The sequence below is a fragment of the Lytechinus pictus genome, chromosome 7 (assembly GCF_037042905.1).
Source record: "Lytechinus pictus isolate F3 Inbred chromosome 7, Lp3.0, whole genome shotgun sequence".
Lineage (NCBI taxonomy): Eukaryota > Metazoa > Echinodermata > Echinoidea > Temnopleuroida > Toxopneustidae > Lytechinus > Lytechinus pictus.
The window spans coordinates 35,278,490-35,299,633 of record NC_087251.1 but is presented as its reverse complement, the minus strand read 5'-3'; the positions used below and the strand labels follow the sequence as shown (position 1 = coordinate 35,299,633).

The 21,144-nt window shown below is 38.1% G+C and overlaps 1 protein-coding gene across 1 annotated transcript in view; it reads right to left on the bottom strand.

The window, feature by feature from the left end:
- Positions 1-598: 598 nt before the first annotated feature.
- Positions 599-21,144, bottom strand: part of LOC129265788 (Na(+)/citrate cotransporter-like) — a 38,370-nt gene continuing 17,824 nt past the window's right edge. Inside the window, exons 6-14 of the mRNA XM_064101488.1 lie at positions 19,802-19,960; positions 19,200-19,322; positions 15,443-15,535; positions 14,039-14,143; positions 12,823-12,926; positions 9,197-9,426; positions 8,167-8,328; positions 6,613-6,750; positions 599-3,004 (exon numbers count right to left, since the gene is read on the bottom strand). Coding sequence (XP_063957558.1) covers positions 2,831-3,004; positions 6,613-6,750; positions 8,167-8,328; positions 9,197-9,426; positions 12,823-12,926; positions 14,039-14,143; positions 15,443-15,535; positions 19,200-19,322; positions 19,802-19,960 — 1,288 coding nt within the window. The 3' untranslated portion in view covers positions 599-2,830. The remainder of the gene's footprint in view (positions 3,005-6,612; positions 6,751-8,166; positions 8,329-9,196; positions 9,427-12,822; positions 12,927-14,038; positions 14,144-15,442; positions 15,536-19,199; positions 19,323-19,801; positions 19,961-21,144) is intronic.

Sequence of the window (21,144 nt, the reverse complement as noted above, 5' to 3'; positions counted from 1 at the left end):
ATTTACACGCTGAACATATGGTTTAAGCCTGTTTGTCGGTGACACGACATTTGCTCCTGCGACAATTGCTCTGGACCTTATTTTGCCCATTTCGCCCAGTAGTAAGATGTAGGATTAGGGTTAGGGTAGCAATATGGTTTTATGTTAGGTTTAGGGTAGGGTATAGTGTAAAAGCCAGGGTTGAAGTTTGTAATTCGATCAGCGTGTGATATTTACAGCGGAGCAATTGTCGCCGGGGAAAATGTCATGGAACCGTTATAGCTTGCACGGTTTCGTTTCTACCACTACATACTTGGATGCTGCTTCTAGCTCCAAAACAACCTTATGTTTACTTGGAGATTCCACTTGAATAGTGTGAAATTTGTCATTTTATCCGATGTTTGTGATCTGGATCACAGGCCCTGTTGATTAGCTCTATTTATTAAGGACGCTTTCTGTTTATGATATTAAAAATAGTTTGAAATTTGCCGATTTTTCAGGTCTAGATCCTCAAAATTATCAGCTCAAACATCGCAACCTCTTTATTCTTTTAGTGAGATATGTTTAATACCGATACAAAATTCTGGGTAAAAAGATAACCCTGACGCATAAAACATTTGACCTCACTTTTCATTTATATTAGTGCAAAACTTTCTATAAACGGTATCAAAACTGAATCATCCTAAAAAAAATTGAACGATCAAGATAAACAATACTGTTGCATTTTTCTTTGAAAGTATTCCATCAATCACAAAGTATTAGAACATGCCCTTCTATACTGCTTTGATTACATATGTAAATGTAAATGTTATATAGACCTTTAACATTTTATATGCCTATACAGAAGCGTTTCAAATACCTTTTGGATATAAATATAAATGTGAGCGAATCGATATAAATTTTGGATCATGCGAACGTGCTGATTTCATACAAATATCATTATAACCTTCATCTATATATACAAACACAGAAGAGACCTGATAGAGAAAAATCATCATTATTAATTTTTTTTTAAAATCTTATCGCCCTTTCCTATCTGGAAAGCTTTCACAGGTCTGTCATCATTTATCACACAAAAATACACTCAATGCATGAAATTTAATTCTTATAATCCTTGAAAGAAATAATTGGTAAGTAGAATTAATGATGCAGCATAAGAAGTTGTAAATATGTACAATCATATTCCGGGTCTCCTACATTCATTATCCCGTTTCTGAAAGGGAAATATGCCAAAGATATTATAATATTCAAAATTCGATTCTTTCTACTTTCTCAACTTCAGAGCAATGAGTAAATTTATCAAGTCTTATCAGAAACCACATTTTCAGTGTCCTTTTATACACTAGAAAAGATCACAAACTTCAATACTTTTTGGGTATCTATTAGTGATTCATAAGGTTTTTATTTGAAAATGAATAGGTAAACAACCAGACCACTATGCCCCTCCCCTGCTAATGAGGATCGATGTCTGGTCAAAGGGCCACGGATTGCTTCAAACATAGGTGGCTGAATGACGAGACTACCATTCTACCAACGGAACTGTATGATATGTATTTGAGTACTACACCGTATGAAGTGATCTTCTGATTTTAATTTAGAAAAAAAAACATTTACATGAAAAGAAACATGTTCTAATTCAATAAAGAAGTGGGAATATCGTATACATGTTCTTTCCATAATTTTTAACAAATGCTAACATACTACACTAGCCCATCACTATCAAACTGCTAAAAAAGAATCACAGTGCTACAGATGAATCAGATTCGAGCAAAATCAAATGAGAATCAAAAGAGAAAAAATATTTACCATGTGCTTTTATATCTTCATGGTTTATTAAAATTATAATACTTAAAAATCATGTTCAATTAAGAAGAGAACAAAAGAAGATGTAAAATGAGTCATATGGAAAATCGGAGCAGCTAAACAAATTCCCGCAGAAAATGAAATCTAGAATGCATTAATAAACATTATTTATAATGAAAGAACATGGATTTGCATAAGATTTTGATTTCTGCTGACCCAATGGAGAAAGCTAGTGAGAAAGGATCCGAGCGACTTGACCGAGTAACATAAGACAATGGTTGGAGAGGCGTGATCACAGAAACAGGAATTGGGCGCAAATAACCTAGGGCCTTTTCACACGTAAATCTTGAATCATCATTGTAATGATGATTGCAATTCGTCTTTAGAATCATCGGACCTTTCACACGCTCGCTCGAAAAATGTGATTTGAATTCGAATTCCCGGGCGAAGGCGGTATGTGTCCTTGGTGACTTGTCAATCAAAGCACTGCATCGTAAATACAAACTACGATGAGTGCATGACAATTGTATTATCTATCGAAGTGCTTGAAAGGTCACGTAAGCTCCCCCCCCAAAAAAAAAAAAAAAAAAAAAAAAAAATGATGTTTTGGAGGTTCAAGCCTTTCACACGCAAAATTCGTAACGTAATTTGAGTGAAACTTAACTGGAATTCACCTCCGGAGTAGAATTTGAATTCGTGATAGTGATAAGCGTTCGTGATTCTAATCATGTTTTAGTTTGGTTTCACACGTGCTAAAAAAAAATCGTAATTAGCCTTATTTTTCACTGGGATCATCATTCAAATTACGATTTGTTTTTACCGTGTGAAAGATCAGCTAGTGTCTTTCGAATCAAACAGACGCCATCCAAAAGTAATATCACTCAAATTATAGAAAATATTTGTAATACAAACAAGAGGATACACTGAAAACGAAGAAAATTATCCTATTATAAAGATATTTGAAAGAATCTATTTTGACAGATAAGTATACTGATACAATTTCTTTCTTCTTTTTTTCAGCTCGAGAATTTCTTCAAAAGGTGTCATCTCAAAACGGTACCGATGTAGAGTTATGGAAGATATTATCTGTTGCCATGGTATTCATGGTGTTATTGGCCCAATCGGGAAAGTGTGCGATGTCGAAAATCAACAGACCGAGTGTGTTCATGAAGAGAAGCAGTATACAGATACACGTGAAGTTTAGGAGACAGCCTGTTTTTACCTGTTGAAAAAAATCATTTTAAAAAGATGATTTACTGCCAAAATAACTAAAATATATGTTTAAAATGATAGTCGTATAGCAGTATGTTTGAAGTGTCCACCACCTTGTACCGTATTTACACTTAATCGGCTTTTGCATCGGCTTTTTCATAGCGTGTAAACGCGATTAACTTGCATCGGCTCTCGGTTCAGAATCGGCAATTTGCATCACCAAAGTAGTAGGTTCAGAACCGCGAGCCGATGCAGAATCGACTTTTTTACTACGTATAATTAAAAAGATGCCGATTCTGCATCGGCAATTGGTGCGCATTTCATTTACTTTACCATTGTGACGTAAAGGTAAGCGCACGGATCCAGCGTTGTCTTTATTATGACGTATATTGTTGGTGTGCGTATAATTTCAGGTTTTTGACACGCGAGCCGATTCTGCATCGCGAGCTGTAACAGCGTGTAAACGCAGTGCAATATAAACCAAAAGCCGATTCTGCATCGGCTTTCAGTTCTGAACCAAAAGCCGATCAAGTGTAAACACGGTAATTGGGTTATTCCATCTAGGTTTGGGGAGACGATTACGCCACTATTTTAGGGTCTGTTACACAAAACTTCAGCTAGCGTTTGATCATATTAAGATTGATTGCTATATACGATTGATTGAACATTGTGATAAACGTAATTATTCATTCAAATTTATTCATGATCAATTTGCTAGGCTTTGTCTTATGGGTCCCTGATCTGGGGGCGTTTCATAAAGCTGTTTGTAAGTTAACAATAACTATGAGAACTGGTGATCCTTTCTCGTGGTAAATGATATTCACCATTACATCTTCATTGGTGATTATTTAGCGCGTAAGAAAGGATCACTAGTCGCTCTTAAAGTCAGTTTTAACCAGTAGCGTACACAGGATTTTTGAAGGGGGGGGTTCGAGTTGAATGAAAATTTGACAAGCCCAAAAAAAAAGAAAAATGGGGGTTTCACCCTGGGGGTGAACCCCTGTAACCCCCCCCCCCCTCCCTACGTACGCGCCTGCTCTTAACTTACGAACAGCTTTCTGAAACATCCACCAGGATCCACCAGGATCGAAATGTGGTTATGGAATCAATCTTATACGAGTAATCTTATACCAATTATAATAAAATCAGAGGCTTACATCATTTCACATTGGAAAAAGTATTTTCTCATATGAGACCAACAAGACTTTATTGTCAATGAAAACAGTTTTATTTGTAAGGAGGTAATATAAAATCGAGAGAAATACACTCATCTTTAAACCTCGTTTACATTTGATACGCGATCATCGTACTATGGATTAGTCTACGTTTTTTTTTTAGTTGGAGGCATCATTTTTATGTTGATATTATTTACAGCCATCGTGAATGGCCCTTTCACATTAATTGATCCCCGATGATTTTACGACCGCCTGTAACTTTTTTTTTTTTGGGGGGGGGGGGGGTGACGCACGGTCGATCGCTGGTGTCTTACGAGCATCCGCTCTTGTTGTGGGCGATCGCACAAACCCGAAGCGGTGGTCGTGACTGGTCGCATGTGTACAATGTCATATTGTCAAACTGTATCATTTATATCTTTGTAATGATTTCTTTTATTGTGAAATTGACTTGAGTTGAAATGAAAATAAACCAAACTGAACTGAACTGAAACTGAACTTTGAAAATGTTCAAAAATCCAAACACGGTCAAATGCGATCGATTCACTCACATCAGCTCATACGAATAGAACGACCAGTCTCAATGGATTCATTTAATCGTACGAGCGATCGTATTGCCTCACGTGGACACTCACTACTATGCAATCGGTTAAGCCCTTTTCACAATTGAAGTACGACCAATTTACGACCGCCTGCAACAGTTTTTTCTTGTTGTTGCACAATCGATGTCTTGGTGTCTTGCGAGCACTTGTAGACGATCGCACGAACTCGAGGTGGTCGTGACTGGTCGCATCTGAACTTTGATATGTTCAAAATCCAAACGCGATCAAATACGATCGATTCACTCGCATCAGATCGTACCATCGGTCGGGCGATCATCGTGTGAGTGTTGTTCAACGTTGTACGATATGATGCGAGAGGTGGCACAATTAAGTAGTCGCATTTAGTCGACTGGAGGTCGTACAACACTTGCACATGTGCTAGCGACCTATAGAGACCAGTCTGCGACTGAGTGCGATAATACATGCATATAGGCCATATATATATAGAAAATATAGGCAAAAATTAAACCTAGAGAAAATAGGGTAAAGGGCATTCCTCCCTCAACAATTAGGCCCCGGTGTATACTGAATTCGGGTTTAAATTAAACTCTTCTAAGGTTGTGGTTTAATCATAGATAGCTAATTGTTACATAAACCTGTAATGGTGCAGGTTTAATTTATTTGCTCATTCAAACAGAAGGATATGTACATACGCGTATACATACGCGCACCTAGCTCATTGCAGATTGGCGGACAGCCCATTGGAAGCCCCGAGCTATGGCTGCTATATTACATTGCTCTGAGTTCGAATTGGTCTATACCTCACATCAATCGGTCGTACGTCAATTGTGAAAGGGGCTTATGGCATCATAAGGGCCCAAAGACAAACTACTTTTCTCCGAGCCACCGCGCTCAGCGGAACGCAGATTAGTGCCTGCGCCGACGCATCGCTGGACTTGCCCGGGAGAGAGAGTGCGCTGGCCGGTGCGCCCGAGAGTTTAGCTAGATATCCAGTTTTGCGAAATAATGACGTGAGACCTCGATATATCCAAAATTATATACCTCTCTTTAAAAATGTCGAATAATCCATTCCTCTGATTGGTCAAAAGTTGGGTCATGTATTTGACCATGCCTGCAAAACAACAAACTAAGGTGGTTTCCAAGGGCAACGGGCATAGTTCACAAGATTTCTGCCCGTTGCCCCCTGATCCGCCCCTTAACAACGGGCATGGTTAAAATTTGGTGAAATTCGGTTCATAAAATGTTACTGTTCGCGTGTTTGAAAAGAAAACTGGATCTTTGACTTTGTAACTTTGGTGTTAAGGAGTTCTACTTTAATAAAAGACTACATTTTGGATTGAAATTGAGTTTTAAAGTTAGTCGCCTGGATAAACTTTTCAAGGTCTACTATTGTTAAACTGTTTTCTTCTAAATATGACCCCCAACGTAAGAGTAATTGAATGCTTTTGAGATGACAGGATCACATGACATTGACAATGACAGGTAAGGCATTTCCTTTTTTTTTGTATAGATCTAGGCCTAATTCAAATATTATGCTTAAGATAAGTTAAACTTAATTCGGCATATAAAACATATATTGACTGCTTTAATATTCGAGGCATGGTTATTTCCATAGGCTCTCGGGTACCTACAACTTGCTATGACCCCGCGGCGCAAGCGCCTTGGGGTCATAGCAAGTTGTGAGGTCCCCTCGAGCCTATGGAAATAACCATGCCTCTCATCGCAGTCAATATATCTATAATATATCGAGGTCTGACGTCACGCAACATCATAGTTGAAATATATTAGGTCACATGATGCTACTTGAACCAATCACTATACAGGATTTACTCTATGTAGGATATAATATCTAATCAATTTGTAACGAGTCCTAAAGGTCTTACCATATCAATGACTTTGATTTCCTTGTTGGCGAATGCTATGGCATTGGGCGGGGTAGCTACAGGAAGCATGAAGGCGAAAGAGGCACATATAGTCGTAGTGAGCATCAGATATAACGGATTTATCCTCATTGCGACGGCCTGTCGATACCGAAAAGAGGTACAAAATGTTATCTTTATATTGATGAGCACCACAATGTCTTTAATCATATAATTAGGCCCAGAAAATTAGGTCTACAAGTTAACACAAAGATGAGGACCAATTTGATAGGAGGCAAGCCGACACAAAGGCAAGCCAAATTAAAGAATGCTTGAAAAACAGAAGACAGTTTGTAAATTACAATGGTGTCCACTCAAGTGAACTTCGAATTTCATGTGGAATTCCGCAAGGTTCGATTCTCGGGCCCCTATTTTTTCTAATATACATTAATGATCCTCCTACTGTCTCGGAAGTACTCTCATATATAATATTTGCAGATGATTTAATGTTACTAATGCATAAGATGAACATAGAAATCAGTAAGGTTTTTGATTAGTTTAAGGTTAATGGTTTACGGGTTAACCTAGATAAAATAAAATATATGCATTTTACCACTTCAAATATAACATATGATATTAATTTATTGTTATTAATATAACAAATTCTGCTATATGTAATATTATTACTAGGATAAATTGCATACAGTTTTAAGGTCTGATTATTGACGAAAAACTAACGTGGTCAAACCATATTGATAGTATATGCTCTAAGATTGCTAGAGTCATTGGCATTATGAGCAGAGTGAATTTTGTTATACCCTCAAGTGCATTGTTACTTATTTATAACTCATTAATATTGCTACACTTATCGTATGGTAACGTAATTTGGGCCAGTTGTTCACATTATCTGGTAAATAGAATATTTTTTACTACCAGAAGCGTGCGATGAGAGTCATTGCGAGATGACAATAATAATACAAATAATAATACAAGTAATGATACAACTAATAAAAATATCAAACAAATTTTGCATAGCGCATATCACATTATGATGCACTTCCGAATGACTTGGATATTACCCTGGCTGTAGCTTGGCGGTATAGTAATTAGACCTATTTACAGTGCACACGCATTTCAAGGAATTTTAAATTCCTTAAAATGCGTGTGCGCATCAAAATTACCAGATGCCCATTTACCTAACCCGGGTCGAGTGCAGCACAATGCAGATAAATTTCTTGCTGAAGGAAACTACGCCATTGCTGGGATTTGAACCCACGACCCTCTGTTTCAAAGTCCGAAGACTATTCCACTGGGCCACAACGCGGCCATATGCGTGCCTTTACTATTTTACACGGGGAGTTACCGTATGTCGCTATATTGACATGAAACTTTTCATATATATGTCGATTTCGCGAGATAACATATCTCGCTCTTTTGACATATTACTTTTCATAAGTCGACTTGGCGATGAACGCATCTTGACCTCTAGACAAGTCGATGGCACTTTAAAGCTTCCGTAGAAAAGGAAATCATGAAGAAAAATTATAAAATTAATTGACAAAAATCGATCAAACTTGCCATCTCTGCAACAATAGGTAGAAATATGGTCGTGGTGACAACATTAGCAGTAAGCTCTGTTAGGACTGAGATTATAATGGCTGTGATGAAAGCCACTGCAAGTGGAGGTATCCCGTAAAAGATCTCAAACTGTTCGGCTAACCATAATGATAGACCAGATTCCTAGAAAATCAGACCAGTAAAAGAGGGGGAGGGGGGATAAGAGAGATGATTAAAGGAAAAAAAAGGGAGGGGGTGAAAAAGAACGCCTTAAGCCTGATTTTTTTCTAACTTAATATGCATAAACCGATGCTAAAATATCAGAGTAATAACATTTTCAAAATGCATTTTATGTCCAAAGATGTTCCACATGAAGGTTGTTTATCACAAACACATTATCAAATAAAAGCTTTTTTCTCAAACAATATTTTCATACACATCAAAAAAGACAGAAGAACAAGCAACTTCTGCCCCAAAAATTGGAGAGGTGAAGATGGTAGAATTTAAATGGGACAACCGATATTTATTCAAAAACAAATAAATATTTACGGAATTTCATTGCAGACATATCCAGCCTTGTTGATCTTTTTCTTTTACATTACTCGTTGAAACTAGAATGAAATATTAACACCAATCAAAACTTTCCAATAAACACGCACAATGCATCGGTAAAAAAATTCTTATTGTTCAAACCTATATGAAACCCTCATAAATATGACACGAACTGATAGTCAAGGGATCAGGGGCGGCGCCAATGTTTTTTGACAGGGGCAAGAGCAAGGCGACCTAAATGTGACGTAATAGTTTTCTTCTTAATTGAATAACAGGGTTACAAATACAAGTCTCCGGGTAATACACGACCCAGATCTCTCTTTTTCGACACGCCTTTTCTCCCGTCTTCTTTCTCCTTTGTTTTCTTTTAAAAAAATCTCATTTACCTTATTTCTCACTACTTGAAAATTCACAGGGATGGCTGCGCTCCCTGCCCCCCCCCCCCCCTTATCCCCGAAGCGCCGCCCCTGTGTCTGGGGATCGCCATTTTTTTACTCACTACACATCCATCTGCTAGGGCGAATCCTCCGCCTACAACAATGAGCACACCCCATGGTATCTTCTCGTGTACGATATCCCAGTTGATTAGTGCGGGGATGCACTTCACTTTGGCTATTTTGGGGCGACTTTCACGCCCATCGTCACCATCGTCATTGTCACTATCAACGCCAGCCACACTTGCACTTGCACCGTTTGATACGATACTTCCTAGATGACCATGGGCTGAATCTGTTTAATTCATTAAATGAAAAGAAAAGATCCTAGATTTACAAATTTGAGCCTAGAGCTCATTTGCTTGAGCATTCAAATTGCATATGCAATATGGCGATATCAAATGGGGAGGGGACAGGGTCAACCACCCCCTACGAATGTAAAGAAGTGAAGAAATAAAAAGGAGAGAAATAAGGGGAAGGGAAGAAAAAATGTATCCCCACCCCCCTTAAAAGGAGAGTTATGCTATGACACCTATATTATTTATTTGAGAAGAAAATAGTGTCACCTTTAGTTTGTCTTGCCCCCCCCCCCTCCCTCCGATCAAAAAGACTTGAAAAAATAATGAAATTAACAATAGATATGTAGGCGAAATCTCCATAACTTAACCATATCTTAATTGGGCTATTTCAGACCAACATATACGAGTGGGGTCAATTTGACCCCCCTCAGATCTCGGCTCTTGATTGCGCGATCGCCGCGAAAATTTGCATGCGCGTAGAGCCGGATGAAAACTACAAGATTGTATAGTAAAATTTTCAAAAAATCAATTGCTTATATTTTTTATTAAATAATTATGCAAATAAACGTATGAAATTTGCCATAATTTTGGTATTTTGTGTATGTTTTGGCCTTGAACTCACTTTATATAGCTAGTAGAATGCAATTTTTGGTGAACATATGAATTTTTCGTTTTTATAACAAAATTCACAAAAAATTATCGAAAATAATTAGTTTTCCTATGTATCTTATTGTTTATTTTTTGTTCTTATGTAATTCTTTGTTTTTTCAAACCTTTTTTTTTTTTTCGATGATTTTTATCGAGAACCCTTTTGCTATCATAAATAACATAAAATAAATCCATCTAAACCAGCAACAGTAAAAATAATCATTCATTTATGATTTTGGGTTGAAGAACACAATTTGCATTGACTTTGTACACGCAATGACGTTTTTGAGCAATTTAGGGACCGACATGCGCTTACGAAATATTGCATAATTCCGGAACCGCGTACCCGGGCGTCGCAAATTTGGTCTCAAAAGATGCAAAAGGTTTGAAAGTATAAATTCAGCGAGCGGTCAAAATATTTTGCGCAGCGGCGTAGCGGCGAAATTTGTCGAGGGGGTCAAATTGACCCCCCCCCCTTCCGGGCCCTGGGAACGATTGTTTCAGTGGGGGTGCTGACATGGGCTGAAATCTTTCCTAAAAGGTGGTGGGGGACACAATTGAGATTCCCATTGTTGTTATACATATATACAGTGCGTCCCAGAAAAAACGAAACCGAAATTTAGCGATGATTTATCATAACCTAATCATAAATAAAATAGACAAATGACCTACCAATGTAAAGCTTAGAATCTCCTCTTTCATCTGGTATTACTTAGATTATTCCTCATTCACGCATGATTGAGAAAAACAATTCGAAGAAAGGATGCCAAAAACTCATTTGGCGGGGGGTATCTGAATTTCAAAAAGAAAATCACATGACTAAAAAGTTCAATATTTTCTCTTTTCTTTGATACCTAAATCACAGAAAATGGTCAAGTAGTAAAAATGTTATGATCCCTCGAAACAATGCTTGTATTTCCATAATTTCATTAAATAAACGTGTTTTCACCGGTTTCCCACAGAAGCTATCGCACGGTAACAAAAGACTTAATGCATGGCTGATCGTCAACAAAACGGAATGTCGAGTGAGTTTGAACGCTTGCCTGTAAAACCTCTTCATTTTATGAAATTATTGAAATTCAAGCCTTATTTCAAATAACCAGAACTTTGTTATTTCTTGACCATTTTCTGTAATTGAGGTATCAAATTAAAGAGCAGATATTGAACATTTTAAACATGTGGTTTTCTTTTTAAAACCCAGATACGGCCCGCCAAGTGACTTTTTGGTATCCCCTTTTCAAATTTTTTTGCTCACTCATGCGTGAATGAGAAATAATCTAAGTAATTTCAGATGAAAGAGGAGATTCTAAGCTTTAAAATGGTAGGTCATTTGTCTATTTTATTTGCGATTAAGTTATGATAAATCATCGATAAATCTCGGTTTCGTTTTTTGTGGGACGCACTGTATATATATATACGCACAGGCACAGGAATTTTGGGAAATTTCATGTATTTTTTCCTGAAAATTGAACAGTTTGGGCAATGTTTGTGATCCTGAACAAGATGCGTATGTAACAAATAATAACTGCGAGGACGATCAGATATATTTAACGTTCATGGCCTGATCGAAAAGGGACCTGTTATAAGGACTGTATGCAGTAACCCATGAAGACGATACATATTTCAACAATCAAACAGTACGAGTGTGAAGCACTTTTTGTAATCATTAACAGGATAGGTATATAACTGTACAAATTGATGCGAGCGCGAAGCGCGAGCGGAAACGAAATTGAGATTTCAGACCTACAAACAGGACATTCTTGGCATTTCTAATCCTGAACAAGATATGAGCGCGAAGCGCGAGCGGAAACAAAATTGAGATTTCAGACCTAAAACGGGACATTCTAAGCATTTTATAATCCTGAACAGGATATGTATATAATTATATAATGCGAGCGCAAACAAAATTTAAATTTCAGACCTAAAAACGGGACTCTCTAAGCACTTTTCTACTCATGAACAGGATAGGTATATAATTATACAATATACAATTGATGCGAGCGCGAAGCGCGAGCGGAAACAAAATTGAGATTTCAGACCGAAAACGGGACACTGTATTCATGTTTTGTAAATCAGGAAAGGATGGGTAATTGGGTATCTTCTTACATTTATAATGTGAGCGCAAAGCGCTTGCACAAAAATTTTGATATTCTGATCTTAAACTTTATTTTTTAAATACGTTTTGAAAAAAAAAAACTGCGTATCTGAATAAACATGCGTGCACGTGTTTAGATTTAGACCTAGAATAGGGCATTCTAAATACGTTAGTTCTAATATAAAAAAAAAGAAATAATGCGAGCGCGAAGCGCAAGCGGAAAATTTTTGATATTCCAATCTGCAAAAGGGTAGATTCAAGCACTGTGTAGGAAAATTCTGAAGCGGGGGGGGGGGGGGTCCTACAAAAGGTAGTTCATTTTCATTAAATTTCTGTCATTCGTTATACCTACTAGATTTCCAGAGGGTGCTGCCTATGGAAAATAACACACGCAGCACCCCAAAGGAAAATTTTGGGCACCCCCAGCACCCCCGCTTCCCAGGGCGATGTCCCCCCCCCCCAGTTTAATTAGGGTTAACACATGTCCTTCTATAAATAAATCTTCCGCCCGGGCTATCAGATATATATTTTCAATTTTAGGTCCAAAATGAAAAAAAAAGAAAAAAAAAAGAAAGGTGTTCACTTTTTTCCACAAAAGTACTACAACTGCCAATATCTAGTCGAGAATAAATAAATTTTGTTGGCTTACCACGCATTTGCTGATCTCTGATTCTTATCAGACGTAGAGGTCGCTCGGATGGGAAACAAAAAAGAGAAATGGCGATCAATATGGTCGGCGCTGAACTTTTGACGCTGAAAGATTAAAAACACAAATAAAAAATTATATTACATGACAGCATTTCGTTATAAAACATAGTTGTGCAATATTTCTACTACGATGTTTTCACGTCACTGACGGCATTCATTTTGACAATGTGGCTCTACAAGATTCAATGAAATATGAAATAACGCTTTCCTGATGCATAGTATGCACTATTATAGAATGGATGAGAAAATCCCTGTAATCTGATTGGTTGAGAGCTATGCAATAATTTTTACTGGCTGCATATGAAAAGCAATTTTTTTTTTCTTTTTTTTCCTAATTTTTTTTCAAAAAATTAGAAAAATAAATAAATTTTAAGGAAAAAAAATCTTATTTTTAATTTAATTTTTTTTTTATACTTTTAATATCAATTTAAAAAAAATTATTTCATGCGTCCTGTAAAAAAATAATGCGTCCGGTTAAAAAAAAAATCATGCGTCCGGTAAAAAAAATCATGCGTGCGGTAAATAATTTCATGCGTCCGGTAATTTTTTTTTTAATTTTGGGCTTTTTCTTAAATAAAAGCCCCATTCTATAAAAAAAATGATGCACAGGTTTTATCGTGGGTCAGTGGAACTGTGTGCACTCGGTAACTTTGGCATTATGGTCTAAACCATGCCAAAGTTACCTTGTGCACACAGTTCCTACCGACCCACTCTAACCCATGCATCATTTGTATACTGTACAGCCATCATAGACATGATAGCCGATTATTCACTTTACGAGTTCAATCAAGGCCATAACTAGGGGTTCTGCTTGTATGGGTTTCTTAATGTTTAAATATTTTAAAAGTGTGTGTTCATGATATGAACAATGCACACATCACTGGTGTTATTGGCCAACATGGCGTATGGGCGAGCGAGCAAAAATATGATTTTTATTACTGTAAAAATCTGAATTTGTGATAATATCAAGAAGTATCATATTTCAACATTTGTCCTTATAACTTTCTTTCCTTTTCTCTTTTTTCTTCATCATGAAACTTTTCTCTCTTTTTTTTTGTGTATATGGGGAGGGCGTCCATATGGCTCCAAGAGTCCAACCCCACCCCAACTGTACGCCAGTGGTAAAGTGTAGTGGTAATACATTTTGTTTTGCTCACCCAGGAGGAAAGAGAGACGCCCAGCCAGGAAATACCTTGGGATCTTGGGTGATCCAGACTGCTACAATGATCACGAAGTGTGCTAAGATAGCCCATTCTGCAAATCTTGTATTAAATTATGAAAATGAAAAAAAAAGAGAAAATAGTAGATTCAATGAAATAAGATTATCTCTGATACCCGTGACGTGATGGTGTATGCCCCTTGGGCATGAAGGTAGGCAGTTTATTTTTTTTTCCTAATACAAAATAGAATAAAGAATGTTAAAATTTGGATTATAAAGTGTAATAAATATAAGATGTCACACAAATGATGCACAGATGTGAGTGCATTGGTAGGTTTTGTAAGAATAAGGTAACTATGAAACTATTAAAACCATGAGGCGCGGCCGAGTGGGTTTAGACTAGATTCCATAGTTACCGCATTCTCACTAGTCCTACCAATGCACGAGCAATCCTGTGCATTATTTGTTTTTAGAATGGTGAAATTTTTTGGCAAAAATATATTTTTTACAACCTTGCATAAGTAATTACCGACGTATGGCTAGCCATGCATCCGGTAAATTTGCAATGCATAAGTAATTACCGGACGCAAGGCAAATTTTCCGGATGCATTGACTGGCCATGCGACAATTGCTTATGCATGGTTGCCATTCTATTTATAAATATTTTGATAATGTGTTCCATGGCCTTTTATACGTTGTTGTATTTTCTAATCTTTATGCATGAAGCAAGACAGTTTATGCTTGTAAATTCTTATATGTAGACCTATTGAAAAAAAATGCTGTATAACAATCAGATCTAGAATATAGAACGTAGAACATAGAATATAGAATGCAGATTAAAGAATATAAAACATCGAATATAGCATACAGAGTGCAGAACAAAAATCTAAAATATAGATATAGAATACAAAATAACGCATGTAGAATATAGAAAATAGAATATAGAAAACTTCAAAAGAATAAAGACTATAGATAAGATATGAATACAGAATAAAAAATATAGAATATAGAAAGGAATAGAGAATATAACATAGAATGTATAAATATTTAATGATCCATATTAAGTTTCAAATGTATAATTTAGATAAATATATATATTGTGTTACATGTTTCTTTATACATTTCAATTGTTATAAATGTATTTATGATGGATTTTGTATACTGTTTTGTTGGAAATGAGAAAAAATAAAACTGAAAACTGAAACTGAAAATGTAAAATATAAATATAGAATATAGAAATCCAATAGAGAATATAGAAAATAGAATATAGAATAATGAATGTAAATAATAGAATATAGAACACATAATGTAGAATATAAAATATAGAATACAGATTATAGAATATAGACTATTAAAGGAATATAGAATATAATATGTATAACAAAAAACAGCCCTAACATACCTTACAGGACCAAGATCGTCATATGCTCGCTGTATTACTTTTCTAATCTTTTTGGCTTTGGAGGTGCGCTCTCTGTTACTCTTACATCTGAAACTAATCAATATAAATAATGTTTAATCAGATACCCAAGAAATAAATGGGAAAAAATAACCATACAAAGAAACATTACGATATTAATTATAACAGCATGAACGCCCAAAGTCCAACGCTTCAAACAATTTTACCTCGGATTTGCATTCTTCGCTTGAGTAAAATAAACGCCAACAGATCTGTCGAAGTCTGAGGAAGGTGAATTTCAGCTGATTCTTAATCATAAAAATACTGGTTTGATAGAGTTCCTACTAATCTACTGCACTCATTAAATAATTTTTAAACTTTTATCAACCTCAACAATTGTTTCGGGAGAGCTTTCATGCACTCCTGTTGCGTTCCTCAAGCCTTGAGACTTTCTCTTGGCAGAAAGCTCGCCCCAAATAATTGTTAAGGATATTAGAAGTTTTAACATCAATTAATTTTTCATCCCCAACCGATGGCAGTTTTCTGTACTTCTTTCATGTTTAGATACTGTGGTCTCGGGAAACATGACGCATTGCACATGTTTTATTCTTCATATCGCCGGCACGATCTTAAGTTCATATACAGGCCAAAGGAATGAAGTTCACATCACACCAAATTTGTGAATATTAAAACTGGTTGATGAAATATCATTTCCTATATACGATTGCAATTCAATCTGCATGAGGAACCCTGTGGCTATTTCATGATGCTGTTTGTCAGTTACGCCTTGGCCACAAGCCGCCTTCCTTTTTTTGGCCGTACGTTGCTAAAGCCCCTTTCACAATTGACGTACGACCTGTTTACGACCACCTGCAACAGTTTTTTCTTGTTGTTGCACGATCGATCCCTTGGTGTCTTGCGAGCACTCGCAGTCGTTGTAGACGATCGCACAAACTCGAGGTGGTCGGAGGTGATCGTGACTGGTCGCATCTGAACTTTGAACATGTTCAAAATCCAAACGCGATCAAATACGATTGATTCACTCGCAACAGATCGTACCATCGGTCGGGCGATCATCGTGTGAGTGTTGTTCAACGTTGTACGACTTGGTGCGAGAGGTGGCACAACTAAGTATAGTCGCATTTAGTCGACTGGAGGTCGTACAACACTTGCACATGTGCTGGAGACCTACAGAGACCAGTCTTGCGACTGGGTGCGATAATATGAGACTGTTGCAAGACCGATCGAAATTACGGCTTACTACATTCCACTACCGTTGCATTCGCATGTATGCGACCGTTCAGCCCCTTTCACAATTGACGTCCGACCAGTTTACGACCGCCTGCAACAGTTTTTTCTTGTTGTTGCACGATCGATCCCTTGGTGTCTTGCGAGCACTCGCAGTCGTTGTAGACGGTCGCACGAGCTCGAGGTGGTCGTGGCTGGTCACATCTGAACTTTGAACATGTTCAAAATCCGAACGCGATCAAATACGATCGATTCACTCGCATCAGGCCATACCCGGGGTCGTACCATCGGTCGGGCGATCATCGTGCGAGTGTTGTACAACGTTGTACGACTTGGTGCGAGAGGTGGCACAACTAAGTAGTCGCATTTACTTGACTGGAGGTCGTGCAACACTTGCACATGTACAAGCGACCTACATGTACAGAGACCTGTCTTGCGACTGGTTGCGATAATAATATTGGCCATAAGACTGTTGCAAGTCCGATCGCAACGGCTTACAACATTGCACTACCATTTCATTCGCATGTATGCGACCGTTTCACTCGCAATCCCTCGTGCAACACTCGCATGTGATCGCACGAGCACAATAAGAGCATATGCGACTTACTCTTGCAACGGGGTTTACTGGTTGTTTTTGTTGTACGACAGCTGTTGCAACTGTGAAAGCCTCTGTGCAATTATATGAGATGACTAGCGATTGATGCCTGTTGCAGCCTGTCGCACGACCAAAAGGTCGCAAATGGTCGTACGTCAATTGTGAAAGGGGCTTAACGCAGGGAGCAAAAACGTCAACGCACGTCACTCGTACGACTACGCAAGGTTTAAGTTAAGCTCCTACTTCGGGTAACCCCTCGGATCACCAAAAGGTATGTGTCTTAATTTCTGCCAAAATAAACGCTTGGTTTAGCCTTTTTATTTGATTTAAAGAATTTTCGGAATGCATGATATTTATCTACATATGTACATTATCTATTCCTTAGATATGGCTTATTATGCAACCTTTTGAATGGTGCTACAAGGAATAAAATTTATTCTTTGTCTTAGTCTCAATAGTCTAGCCACATGTTAATACAACTGGATCGGTCAGCCATATAGGAATTCCATCATATTTCCATGACAAAAGTAAAAAAATCTGCACAACTTAACCATAGCCTAAAGCTACCTTTATAAACATTGATAATTTGGATGGCAAATATGCTTGACGTGTTATAAACCATTATTTCATTCGCTACTGCTAATTCCTTTTTTGTTCCATGTACTTTTAAAAAGGTTAATCAATAAAAGGTATATTGGCAAAACTACCTACTTCAATTATAATGTCAATTAAAACTTATATTCTCCATATGGGGAGGGGAGATTGCCTTTCCTTCAACACAATGAAGGAATTGTCTTTATGATTGATTACACATATTGACTATATATCGATGGTGTGGATACTTAGAATGTTTCAGGAGTCGCCGCGCCTTGGAGCCTGGCCTGAAGCTCGCCATCACCCTTCGCTTTTTGGCAACGGGAAACAGTTACAGATCCCTTGCGTATGACTTCCGGGTGGCACACAACAGTATATCCATGTTCGTACCGGAAGTTTGCACCGCCCTATACAAGGAATATAAGAAGCTCACCATGCCCTCCACACAGGACGAGTGGAAGGCAGTTGCCGATCAGTTCGGAACTATATGTAGATGGAATTTTAACCACTATTATGAGGCGATTGACGGAAAGCATATCGCAATCAAGAAGCCCAAGAACAGTTGATCGCTCTATTAAAAAATACTTATAAGCGATTCTGCTCTGTGGTGCTCATGGCCATCGTGGATGCTAACTATTCCTTCTTGTGGTGCAATATTGGGGCCTTTTGGCTCCTCTTCAGATGGAAGCGTGCTTTGGCAGTACCGAGGGCGTGCGTGCGCGCACGTGGGGCAAATCCGTAGCTCGAACGTAGCCCGCACTCAGCAAAAGTTCCCTATGCACTAAAAGTTCTGCGTCGTGAGTCTGCGCACTCCAAAATCCTTACCGAGTCGGTACTCACCACGTACGTGACGTACGAATTTCCCGATTTTCGCCCATGTTTTTGCACGTAGACTGCAGGCACGTGCAAGTGCGACGAGATGTGTCCACAGCTGTAAGAGCACTTAAAGAATGACTGGTGAACCTTTCTTACGCGCCTAACCATCACCAATGAACATTTTAGTGTACGGTATACCATGTACAAGAAAGGATCACCAGTCGTGGTCTTACTATACGAACAGCTTTATGAAACATCAACAAGGTACAATGTGGAATAGCCATGGATGTCAATTTAAAGGATAAAATTGCGTTTTTAAAGCGGGAGGAGGGTGCTGAGCCGACAGTGGTGGGCTGACCATGCAAAAAGCAAAACAAACAGACATAAATCTGATTGTCACGTGAAAAATGTTGTATATCCTTTTTTTATGGAGGGCAGAAGCCAACCCCACCCCCGGTTACGTGCTTTATTGTGTAAACGATAAGATAGATGATATCTTATACCAACCTGTTCCTTGGTAGATACATGAACTGGAGCCAAACCCATATGAGTAAAATACATACAATCATCTGTGGATAACAGTAGAGAGTCCAAGTGCCAAAGTTGAGACCCGTCTCCTTACCGAATAGACTGAAAATGTGAGTTTTGAAATGCGTCAAGAACATTCAATAATCTATTTCATCTTGCAACAGACAAGATGGCAGTATGGGAATATTGAACTATCAAAGTTGGAAATGTAAGGTGGGAATCGACTAATCCTTCTCCATAATAACTTTAATGACTGTTTGAGATTCACGATACGCTAAATGATGAAATGTCATGGCCGCATTGCTTTAATCAACATCCATTTTCCAGGGCAATGGCACTACACGTATCCGAAAAAAAAAAAATTAGTTATAGAATAAAAACGTACGCATACCTTCTTTTTCTTAACATCTCTAACCTTAATATCAACATTTTTATTTTACTTTGCATTCAGTTGTATGCTGTCAACAGACCTGACGAACATGATGTTGGCCTCCACAAGTTACAGCAATGTATAGCAGATGTTAAGGACTAGTCACTACGGAGCAATCTCCAATTTAATGACTCTAAAACTGAGGTTCTACATGTCTTCTCCAGGTTCAGAGGTGCTCGGGATCTCCCCGTACTGCAGATTGGAGATGTAACGTCCGTCAGATGTAATAAAGTCTCCCGTGATCTTGGTGTGATGCTTGATAAGAATCTCACCATGGCTGACCACATCCGTTCTAAGTCTCGAGCAGCAGCTTTGGGAATTTCAAGGATAGGGAAAATAAGAAAGTATCTGAACCAAAGTGCAACTGAACGATTAGTTCATGCATTCGTGTCATAAAATTTGGACTACTGCAATAGCTTATTTTGCGGTTTACCAGACTCTCTTATCCAACCTCTCCAACGTATCCAGAACACGGCTGTTCGGCTTGTAACGCGTTCCAGAAAGCACGACAACATCACCCCTATCCTCCGTTCTCTTCACTGGCTTCCTGTCTCTGCACGTATCATCTTCAAAATCTTGATTCTAACTTACAAAACCCAACATGGTCAAGCCCCTTCTTATATCACCGACCTTCTCTCACCCAGGATCCCAACAACCTCCATACGACTCCGATCTTCCACACATATTCATCTGCAACTGGCCCAAGGACCCAGAGCTCGGACAAGGTATGGGAACCGAGCATTTAGTGTTGATGCTCCAAAGCTTTGGAATGACCTTCCCATATAATTGAGGGATGCCCCGTTGTCAAAGTTCGCCGCTGCGTGCGTTTAATCAGGACACTAGTATTGGAATGCGATGCGTCCATGCGTACAATGATTCGCTGTCGCTACGTCAGGGTGAGCATTATTCGCGCCACGTAGGCAGAATGCTAAAAGCCGTGTACAGGAAAGGCCGTACGTGTGAGTGCAGGACAAGTGAGTCCAGGGCGTGGTGTAGTGGGAAGTGAGGTAAAAAGGCTATGGAGATTTCTTGTCAGAATCTAATGTTTTTCCGTTTAATAGCCGTCAGAACCAAGTCACTACAAGGACCACGCCAACGCTTGTTCTGCAAGGTTTTTACACTATTGTTTCGACGAGATAAACGTAAGTTGAACTGGCTTATCATTCAATCTATATTATACACATGCAATTGCTGCTGAAAGGATGGAAGCATTTACATGTAAACATTTTACCCTGAATTGTAACTTGAATGCTCATTTGTTCTATATACATGTTAGGATTTTCGAAAAGTTGTCAATATTGTTATTTTGTCCAAATGCGACGAATGAGTTTTACTACCGTACTGTAAATGCGACGTAGGACAAATAATGATTACTTCTGTCATAACCCCCCCCCCCCCAACATGGAATATTCAGTTTTCTACGTATCAGTGGATTGGGTATGAAGTATGTATACCACATTGATTGTGATTTTTGTTGTGAATTTTTTTTTGGAG